Raw genomic sequence first — 11,790 nt, forward strand, 5'->3', positions numbered from 1 at the left:
CCAGCCCAATTGTAGCTGAGCTGGGGACGACAGAACAGTGCAAACTGCCCCCCGTGCAGTTCCTCTTTTTGCTATAATCTGACAGATGTGATAAATTGGCCACAGTGAGCACAGCTGATTGTGGCAGCTCAGGGAGAGTATGAGCGAGGGAGCGTGGGAGGAAGAGTACATAACAAAATGGAGGCATGTTGGTGGGGAACTGTAAATAGCTCATGAAAGTAGTGAAAGCAGGACGGGCATTAGCATCACATAAGACCTTGAGAGATCTGCCAGGATTGTGAGAAGTTTTTGTGTGTCTTTCTGGAACAGTATGTTATCTGACATAACTCTAAATCTTACTGACCTTTGACTTCAGGTCAGTTTCAAAGAATGATGAGACAAAAGAGGTATCTGTAGCCTGGTCCCAGATCTGTAGGTTAGTGCTTTATCCCTCTGTCCAGCACTGTCATGACATTGTAGACGAGTAAACCACATACAGATCGGGGACCGGGGCCAGGCTAAGGCATCACTGGTTTCCCAGCTTATTAAGATACTGACTGAGTGACTGGTATCAGATGTCAGACATTTTGAGTTGGAATATGAAGCCGGAGGAAGGGGTACGGTAATAGACATGGTTTACTAAACAATCGATTGGATCGGAAGAGGATGTGTCAGTAATATTTAATAATAATTTACTGCAGTGCAGAATATTGATCATTGGCAGCAACCAAGGTGGTGCATTGCTTGGAGGTACTGTACATATTTAGTTCAAACATAGTGTACGCAAGGTACACACATCCAATAAACTTCCACAGCTGCAGGCAGGTATAGTACCACCTTTGGTCTCTTGGCTGTCCCACCCCAACCATAGGTCAGCTCCCACTCAGCCCAGTCAAAGCTCTTCTCTGTCCTGGCACCCCATTGGTGGAAACAGCTTCCCCCTGATGCTAGGGGAACAAAGTCCCTACCCATCTTCTGAAAATGTCTGAAACCCTACCTCTTCAACGAGTATCTTAAATAAGAAATCTCAGTCTTATCCCTACCCCCAAAAAATAACAAATAAACTTGCACTTGACTTTTCCTACTAGCACTGACTTTGCTGATTTAGTACATGTTTTTTTGCATGTATTACTACAACTGTGATATGTATTACTACAACTGTGATATGTGGTTGTCTCACCTAGCTATCTTAAGATGAATGCACTAACAGTAAGTCATTCTGGATGAGAGTGTCTACTAAATCAGTGGATTCCAGCATTTTTTGGTTACTGTAGCACAAACTGAATTTTGCTCTGACTGGCGTACTCCTGAAGTACCCCCTCCTGTGCATTTTACCAGTAGGTCTATGGTCTCAAGAGTCTTCTTAAGTACTGTACCTCCTGTGGATAGGCGAAGTACACCCAGGGGTCCTTGTACCCCCGGTTGGGAACTACTGTGCTAAATGACTAAAATGTTAATGTAAAATGTAATGATACCATAGAAAAAATAAGATGAATACCTGCACAATGTTTGAATGCTCTTTGATTTCGAAAGTAATGTGGTCAGCCTGACAAAGAGACACTTAGTAATCAAAACATTGCTATTAAAATATAGGATCATTTTAGCAGCTGTAAGGGTATTTTCTTTTTACTGTACCTATCTAGGCCTTGTGTTAATCGAGCTCAATCTGGAGGAGAAGTGTGCCAATTTACATGGAGCTGCATGTCAGAACAACAGCTGAGCAGGCTCTCTGGATGGGATGGCAGGAGATACTTGCTGGTTCAGACCACATCCTCCTCCCCTCTAACTCATCTCCCAGCTAAACACAAACTGCTGCAGGCTTTTATCTTAGATGCTCCAACATACTCTCCTCTTACACTCATGTAGGGTGGCAAAATTCTTGGAATTTTCAATAAATTCCCTGGTTTTCCAGAAATCTTGGTTAGAGGACTCCGGATTTCATGCATATTCCATCCCGATTCAGGGAACCATCCAACTGGGATTTCGGGGAAAACCAGGAAATTTAAATTCCAGGAATTTAACAACCCTATACTCATCTCATTGGAAGAGAGATGAATGGTGAAAAGTACACTTGATGCCACAATATAGGCCTCTTTGTATGAGCGGTAAAACACGTGTGGCTGTATTTTAACAAAACCTAATGCAATGGTAAATCTAAGTGCAGGCGGTAGCGGGGTGTGTCAGAAATAGTTTTGCTATTTTCACTATCACAATTACCCGCGCACTTGATGGCGTTGACGCAAAAGGGCTGGGTTGTGGGTGTGTCGAGGCTTGGCTCCTCGCTGGCCAATCTGAACGTCCTCCATGGCGAAATATGTGGTTGCTTCAAGTTGTGTATTTTATGGTACTTTTTAATGTATTGCCTTGGAATTAACTCCATTTCAGATGTTAGTTTATAGTTTCTTAAATGGCTTACAGAAACGAAAATAACAAAATGTAGACCTATCTTTGCTAAATATGTTAACTTGAACCCATTTGTTCTAAGGAATCACATGGCATTCACACTGATACAGGGGCTAAATCAAATCAAAGTTAATTTGTCACATGCACCTTACAGTGAAATGCTTACTTACAAGCCCTAACCAACAGTACAATTTTAAGTAAAAAATAGGTATTTGGTGAACAATAGATAACTAAAGAAATAAAAAACAACAGTAAAAAGACAGTGAATAATAACAGAAGCGAGGCTATATATAGTAGCGAGGCTATAACAGTAGCGAGGCTATTTACCGGCACCGGTTAGTCGGGCTGATTGAGGTAGTATGTACAGTTGAAGTCGGAAGTTTACATACACTTTGGAGTTGGAGTCATTAAAACTTGTTTTTCAACCACTCCACAAATTTCTTGCTAACAGACTATAGTTTTGGCAAGTCGGTTAGGACATTTACATTGTGCATGACACAAGTAATTTATCCAACAATTGTTTACAGACAGATTATTTCACTGTATCACAATTCCAGTGGGTCAGAAATGTACATACACTAAGTTGACTGTGCCTTTAAACAGCTTGGAAAATTATGTCATGGCTTCAGAAGCTTCTGATTAGGCTAATTGACATCATTTGAGTCAATTGAAGGTGTACCTGTGGATGTATTTCAAGGCCTACCTTCAAACTCAGTTCCTCTTTGCTTGACATCATGGGAAAATCAAAAGAAATCAGCCAAGACATCAGAAAAAAAAGGGTCTGGTACTTCCTTGGTAGCAATTTCCAAACACCTGAAGGTACCACGTTCATGTGTACAAACAATAGTACGCAAATATAAACACCATGGGATCACGCAGCCGTCATACCGCTCAGGAAGGAAATACGTTCTGTCTCCTCGAGATTAACGTACTTTCTTGCGAAAAGTGCAAATCAATCCCAGAACAACAGCAAAGGACCTTGTGAAGATGCTAGGGGAAACAGGTACAAAAGTATCTATATCCACAGTAAAACGAGTCCTATATCGACATAACCTGAAAGGCTGCTCAGCAAGGAAGAAGGCACTGCTCCAAAACCGCCATATAAAAGCCAGACTACGGTTTGGAACTGCACATGGGGGCAAAGATCATACTTTTTGGAGAAATGTCCTCTGGTCTGATGAAACAAAAATAGAACTGTTTGGCCATAATGACCATCGTTATGTTTGAAGGAAAAAGGGGAGGCTTGCAAGCCGAAGAACACCATCCCAACCATGAAGCACAGGGATGGCAGCATCATGTTGTGGGGGTGCTTTGCTGCAGGAGGGACTGGTGCACTTCACAAAATAGATGGCATCATGAGGTAGGAAAATTATGTGGATATATTGAAGCAACATCTCAAGACATCAGTCAGGAAGTTAAAGCTTGGTCGCAAATGGGTCTTCCAAATGGACAATGACCCCAAGCATACTTCCAAAGTTGTGGCAAAATAGCTTAAGGACAACAAAGTCAAGGTATTGGAGTGGCCATCACAAAGCCCTGATGTCACGTTCTGACCATAGTTCTTTTGTATTTACTTTGTTTTAGTGTGGTCAGGGCGTGAGTTGGGTGGGTAATCTATGTTTTGTTTCTGTGTTGTATTTCTGTGTTTGGCCTGATATGGTTCTCAATCAGAGGCAGCTGTCAATCGTTGTCCCTGATTGGGAACCATATTTAGGTAGCCTGTTTTGTCTTTTGGTTTGTGGGTGTTTATCTTCCGTGTCAGTGTTTGTCGCCACACGGTACTGTTTCGTTTGTTCACATCGTTTATTGTTTTGTTTAGTGTTCTGAGTTTAATTAAAAACATCACCATGAACACTTGCCACGCTGCCCTTTGGTCCTCCTCTCTTTCTCCCGAAGACGATCGTTACACCTGACCTCAATCCTATAGACAATTTGTGGGCAGAACTGAAAAAGCTTGTGCGAGCAAGGAGGCCTACAAACCTGACTCAGTTACACCAGCTCTGTCAGGAGGAATGGGCCAAAATTCACCCAACTTATTGTGGGAAGCTTGTGAGAGGCTACCCAAAACATTTGACCCAAGTTAAACAATTTAAAGGCAATGCTACCAAATACTAATTGAGTGTATGTAAACTTCTGACCCACTGGGAATGTGATGAAACAAATAAAAGCTGAAATAAATCATTCTCTCTACTATTATTCTGACATTTTACATTCTTAAAATAAAGTGGTGATCCTAACTGACCTAAGACAGGGAATTTTTACTAGGATTAAATGTCAGGAATTGTGAAAACTGATTTTAAAATGTATTTGGCTAAGGTGTATGCAAACTTCTGACTTCAACTGTACATGTAGGTATGGTTAAAGTGACTATGCATATATGGTAAACATGTCACGTTCTGACCATAGTTCTTGTGTGTTTTCCTTGTTTTAGTGTTGGTCAGGACGTGAGCTGGGTGGGCATTCTATGTTTTGTGTTTCTATGTGGGGATTGTCAATTGGCCTGATGTGGTTCTCAATCAGAGGAAGGTGTTTGTCATTGTCTCTGATTGGGAACCATATTAAGGTAGCCTGTTTTGTGTTGGGATTTGTGGGTGATGGTTTCCTGTCTTTGTGTTTCTCTGCACCAGATAGGACTGTTTCGTTTTGCCACGTTTGTTATTTTTGTATTTGTATAGTGTTCACGTTTATCGTCTGTCATTAAACATGTTGAGCACGAACTACGCTGCGTCTTGGTCCGATCCCTGCTACACCTCCTCTTCAGACGAAGAGGAGGAAGGCTGCCGTTACAAAACAGAGAGTAGCAGTAGCGTAAAAGAGGGGTTGTCGGGTGGTGGGACACAATGCAGATAGTCCGAGTAGCCAATGTGCGGGGCCACCGGTTAGTCGGGCTAATTGAGGTAGTATGTACATGAATGTATAGTTAAAGTGACTATGCATAAATGGTAAACAGAGTAGCAGCGGTGTAAAGAGGGGTTGGGGGGGGGGGGGGGTCAATGCAAATTGTCCGGGTAGCCATTTGATTACCTGTTCAGGAGTCTTATGGCTTGGGGGTAAAATCTGTTGAGAAGCCTTTTGGTCCTAGACTTGGCGCTCCGGTACCACTTGCCATGCGGTAGTAGAGAGAACAGTCCATGACTGGGGTGGGTGGGGTCTTTGACAATTTTTAGGGCCTTCCTCTGACACCGCCTGGTGTAGAGGTCCTGGATGGCAGGCAGCTTAGCCCCAGTGATGTACTGGGCCGAACGCACTAGCCTCTGTAGTGCCTTGTGGTCGGAGGCCGAGCAGTTGCCGTACCAGGCAGTGATGCAACCAGTCAGGATGCTCTCGATGTTGCAGATGTAGAATCCTTTGTGGATCTGAGGATCCATGCCAAATCTTTTTAGTTTCCTGAGGGGGAATATGCTTTGTCATGCCCTCTTTATGACTGTCTTGGTGTGTTTGGACCATTCTAGGTTGTTGGTGATGTGGACACCAAAGAACTTGAGGCTCTCAACCTGCTCCACTACAGCTCCGTCAATGAGAATGGGGGCGTGCTCGATGCTCCTTTTCCTGTTGTCCACAATCATCTCCTTAGATTTGGTTACGTTGAGGGATAGGTTGTTATTCTGGCACCACCCGGCCAGGTCTCTGACCTTCTCCCTATGGCTGTCTCGTTGTTGTCGGTGATCAGGCCTACCACTGTTGTGTCGTCTGCAAACTTAATGATGGTGTTGGAGTTGTACCTGGCCACGCAGTCATGGGTGAACAGGGAGTACAGGAGGGGACTGAGCATGCACCCCGAGGGACCCCCCGTGTTTCGGATCAGTGTGGCAGATGTGTTGCTACCTACCCTCACCACCTGGGGTTGGCCCGTCAGGAAGTCCAGGATCCAGTTGCAGAGGGAGGTGTTTAGTCCCAGGATCCTTAGCTTAGTGATGAGCTTTGAGGGTACTATGGTGTTGAACGCTGAGCTGTAGTCAATGAATAGCATTCTCACGTAGGTGTTCCTTTTGTCCAGGTGGGAAAGGGCAGTGTGGAGTGCAATAGAGATTGCATCAACTGTGGATCTGTTTGGGTGGTATGCAAATTGGAGCGGGTCTAGGGTTTCTTGGATAATGGTGTTGATGTGAGCCATTACCAGCGCCTTTCAAAGCACTTCATGGCTACGGACGTAAGTGCGACAGGTCTGTAGTCATTTAGGCAGGTTGTCTTAGTGTTCTTGGGCACAGGGACTATGGTGGTCTGCTTGAAACATGTTGATATTACAGTCTCAATCAGGGACATGTTGAAAGTGTCAGTGAAGACACCTGCCAGTTGGTCAGCACATGCCCGGAGCACACGTCCTGGTATTCTGTCTGGCCCCACGGCCTTGTGAATGTTGACCTGTTTAAAAGGTCTTACTCACGTCGGCTACAGAGAGCGTGATCACACAGTCATCCGAAACAGCTGATGCTCTCATGCATGCCTCAGTGTTGCTTGCCTCGAAGTGAGAATAGAAGTGATTTAGCTCTTCTGGTAGGCTCGTGTCAGTGGGCAGCTCGTGGCTGTGCTTCCCTTTGTAGTCTGTAATAGTTTGCAAGCCCTGCCTCATAAGACGAGCGTCGGAGCCGGTGTAGTACGATTCAATCTTAGCCCTGTATTGGCGCTTTGCCTGTTTGATGGTTCGTCTGAGGGCATAGCAGGATTTCTTATGCTGCCGGGTTAGAGTCCCGCTCCTTGAAAGCTACAGCTCTACCCTTTAGCTCAGTGCGAATGTTGCCTGTAATTCATGGCTTCTGTTTGGGGTATGTACGTACAGTCACTGTGGGGACGACGTCCTCGATGCACTTATTGATAAAGCCAGTGAGTGATGTGGTGTCCTCCTCAATGCAATCGGAAGAATCCCGGAACATGTTCCAGTCTGTGATAGCAAAACAGTCCTGTAGTTTAGCATCTGCTTCATCTGACCACTTTTTTATAGACTGAGTCATTAGTGCTTCCTGCCTTAATTTTAGCTTGTAAGCAGGAATCAGTAGTAGAGAATTGTGGTCAGATTTACCAAATGGAGGGCAGGGGAGAGCTTTGCACACATCTCTGTGTGTGGAGCACAGGTGATCTAGAATTGTTTTCCCTCTGCTTGTGCATTTAACATGTTGATAGAAAATAGGTCAAACTGATTTTAGTTTCCCTGCATTACAGTCCCCGGCCACTAGGAGCACCGCCTCTGGGTGAGCAGTTTCCTGTTTGCTTATTTCCTCATACAGCTGACTGAGTGCGGTCTTAGTGCCAGCGTCTGTCTGTGGTGATAAGTAAACAGCCACAAAAAGTATAGATGAAATCTCTCTTGGCAAATAGTGTGGTCTACAGTTTATCATAACATAAGATACTCTACTTCAGGAGAGCAAAATCTAGAGACTTCCTCAGATTCCGTGCACCAGCTGTTGTTTACAAATATGCACGGTCTGTGTGCTGATCTATCTAGCCGGTGCAGCATATATCCTGCTCGCTTAATATTCATGTAATCATTCAGCCACGATTCCGTGAAACATAAGATGTTACAGTTTTTGATGTCCTGTTGGTAGGATATTCGTGATCGTACCTCGTCTAATTTATTGTCCAATGATTGTACGTTGCCGAGTGATATTGACGGTAACGGCAGCTTTCCCACTCGCCTTCTCCGGATCCTTACGAGGCACCTAGACCTATTGTAAATTGCATTATTGCTGAGCATGGACCAGCCAAACATTGTCAATAAGCAAAATTACATGAATTATTGATGAGGCCTAAAAAGAATGAATAATTCGAATAAAATTCTAAACAAAACAACTTGTTTTAAATAGGCTATGTCTCACTCACAGGCACCATAATTTCTCCCCTTGGGCATATAACATTAAAACAACGCAGACTATGGAGGGTTTTACACACATCCAAACGTTTCACAGTAGCTGGACAAAGATCCAATCCCCGTTATACCCGTCCACTCCCCGTTATACTGCTCACAAATAGGCCTGTTTTCTGAACATAATCGGAACCATTTTACACATCAGATCGCATTCACACATCTCCAAGAGTTGCATTGCAAGCGCGCCACGGACATTGTCACCATAAAATCAGGAAGGTGAATCATTCTAATAAGTTTGGTTGTAATAAAATTAAACAAAAAACAAGCTGTGTTTTTTATTGACAACAACAAGAAGAAATGTATGTAAAATCTCATGATATCATAGAATCGCCAGGATCTAAAAGACACGCGTTGCTGATGAACCAGCCTTTGTTAAAGTAGGTCTAAGGGAGGGCTTGGGTTTTGAACATATGAAACAGAAAACAAGCTATTTTGACAGGTTACAGATAACTTCTAAATACTGAGGGTCACCGGTATTCACCGAGGTTCTCATCTTTTGTTTCATGATGGGCATAGACACGTAGCCTACATCATGGAGCGGGTTTTACGCACGTCCAAAACGGGACCTGCATGGCAAAAATAATGTTGGCCTGCCTACAATACATAGATAAAAAGGGAATGTCAGCTCACTGTTTTACACCTCTCAAATTTGATATTTTAATAAAGCTTTGGGGATTAAGATGTATTTCCAAGCTGTCTCAGGAGCCAACCCCTTCCTTTATCGACAGTCTTGACTACTTCGCGATTGGATTGGGCAGACAAAAAAAGCCTTCATTGAGAAGAGGAGGCTATGCTTGCTTTTTAATCAAATCAAACGAATTGGGTTTCTAAGTAAGAAGTATACAGGCACCAAAAGCACTACTCGCACATGGGCAGTGTGCGTCACGGTTGGATAGGCTGTGTTTCCGCTGTCCAAATTCATGCCATAACCAACTGCGTTACCGCTAAAACCAGCTTTTGGTTGGTCTTAAATATCCACATCAGCGCTGCCTGACATTAGCACTTTTGATCATGTTTTTAAGGATACACTATATAGGAACAGTATATCCGTTTTTCAGGAACTGATATACTGTAAGACAGGTAAATTGCCGAACCTGGCGTTAGGGCTGGAAAATGTCCGTGCGCCAGTTTTTACATGACAAAATTTCAAACTAACCTGCATTTGACACTGGCACCGTCTAACACCAGACAAAAATCGAGCCCTTGCTCTGTAGTAAATTAATAGTATATGTGGGTGGCTCTGTAAGGTGGTGAACTGAGAAAATAAATTGTGTAACTCTTATTGTACGTTAACCACTACTCGTCCAATACAACGCCTCCAGAAATCTAAATGTGTATTGTATTCTTTGCTGCATAGAGGAAAGAGAGACAAAATATCCTTGATTGCACCTAACAACACATACTAATTGCTGCACCCAAACATGCTTACTTTTCTTAGCTTGTTGTGCTGGTATGGAGGTTTTCATTAGGAAGCACGTTGCTGTAAATAAATAGCTTCAAACAAACGATGTCTGATAGCTGCCTGGTCTAAAAGGACCCCTCTGCAAAATGAAGAGAATATGATTGATTGATTGATTGATATGTTTACCTTGATGGAAGGCTTCTTGGTGGAAAACCCTCTGTACCAGCCTAAAGACAGATTAAAGATGCATATCAACCAGCTGAACAAGGACTTTGACTATTACCCTTAATACACATACACACACTTTGAACTTGAAGTGCTGTTTTTAGATTAAGGTAAAGTGGTTAAACTTTACAATGTTACTCACTAGTATTCTCTATAAAGGGTTACTCAGCAGCTCTTACCTTCAGTCTTCTCCAGGATCTGCACAGTCTCTCCTATCTCCAGAACCAGGGCCTGACATACTGAGCTCCGGAAGTTGCAGATCACTGAGAGGAGAAAGTAAAGGGTCAACAATGTTACATTCATGAAGTCATCTCCGTTTCTGCTGTAGCCAACATGTTGTCAAGGTAAAGTTGTGACATTGTTTTTTTTGTGATCAATTGTTTATTTTTCAGTGAAAAGAGATTTCTCAAAGCTCAAATTACACAAAGCTCTGTTCATCCCTATATCCCTTTCCCGTAAACATCAGGTAAACATCAGGTAGACAGGTACCCAGCCTGAGGATGAGAAACAGTACCCTGTCCTTGGCTTTGTCCTTATGTTACTTTCCACAAGGTGCATCCCTCCCCATCAATGTCATGTGTTTTGGTTTGTTGCTGAGCGGTGATAACAGCTTTTTTAATAAGCTGTTTTGTGCAAACATCTAAACAACACAGCTCACCCAACTGTAAACAGACTCCCCTCCCTTAAGAGTGTAGGCATTTTAATAGGCAATTCATTATTAAACAGTCCTGATTTTAATGCAATGTTAAGTTAATTACACTGTCTCCAAATATAGACCCCACACACAAAGCACACATTCTGCTGCTAAGTAGTAGGGGTAAAAGCTCCTCCATCATATATTTTTATTTGCATAAATCTTCCATGCTGAATTGAACTGTGTGCCTACAATGTGTTCTTGCAGCAGCATAAATTCAACCAATGCCCTTTAAATTATACAGAGTACTGCTCGCTGAATATTTAAAAAATTTATACATTAAATACATGCTTTCTCATGTGGACAAATATTCTGCCTCCATTGTGTTGTGTTATGGAGAAAATGGGGGTTCATGTTTGCAGTAACTGCAAAAAGTTACAGTGAAAACAAGGTGTCACATATGCTCCCTCTCCGGCCTCTGGGTCACCAAGCTGCTCGTTATGGGCACACCTGTCACCATCGTTATGCGCATCAGCACATTATGACACTCACCTGGACTCAATCACCTCCTTGACTACCTGCCCTATATACAGTTGAAGTCAGAAGTTTACATACACTTAAGATGGAGTCATTAAAACTCGTTTTTCAACCACTCCACTAATTTTTTGTTAACAAACTATAGTTTTGGCAAGTCGGTTAGGACATCTACTTTGTGCATGACACAAGTAATTTTTCCAACAATTGTTTACAGACAGATTATTTCACTTATAATTCAATGTATCACAATTCCAGTGGGTCAGAAGTTTACATACACTAAGTTGACTGTGCCTTTAAAGAGCTTGGAAAATTCCAGAAAATTATGTCATGGCTTTAGAAGCTTCTGATAGGCTAATTGACATCATTTGAGTCAATTGGAGGTGTACCTGTGGATCTATTTCAAGGCCTACCTTCAAACTCAGTTCCTCTTTGCTTGACATCATGGGAAAATCAAAAGAAATCAGCCAAGACCACAGAAGAAAAATGGTAGACCTCCACAAGTCTGGTTCATCCTTGGGAGCAATTTCCAAACGCCTGAAGGTACCACGTTCTTCTGTACAAACAATAGTACGTACGTATAAACACCATAGGACCCCGCAGCCGTCATACCACTCGGGAAGGTGACGCGTTCTGTCTCCTAGAGATGAATGTACTTTGCTGCAAAAAGTGCAAATCAATCACAGAACAACAGCAAAGGACCTTGTGAAGATGCTAGAGGAAACAGGTACAAAAGTATCTATATCCACAGTA

The 11,790-nt window shown here is 42.8% G+C and overlaps 1 protein-coding gene across 1 annotated transcript in view; it reads right to left on the reverse strand.

Annotated features, from left to right (window-relative positions):
- Positions 1 to 11,023, reverse strand: part of LOC120061649 (dedicator of cytokinesis protein 3-like) — a 52,327-nt gene extending 41,304 nt beyond the window's left edge. The window contains 3 exon segments of the mRNA XM_039011548.1: positions 9,831 to 9,871; positions 10,049 to 10,132; positions 11,014 to 11,023. Coding sequence (XP_038867476.1) covers positions 9,831 to 9,871; positions 10,049 to 10,132; positions 11,014 to 11,023 — 135 coding nt within the window.
- Positions 11,024 to 11,790: the final 767 nt, after the last annotated feature.

The sequence above is a fragment of the Salvelinus namaycush genome, chromosome 16 (genome assembly GCF_016432855.1).
Source record: "Salvelinus namaycush isolate Seneca chromosome 16, SaNama_1.0, whole genome shotgun sequence".
NCBI lineage: Eukaryota > Metazoa > Chordata > Actinopteri > Salmoniformes > Salmonidae > Salvelinus > Salvelinus namaycush.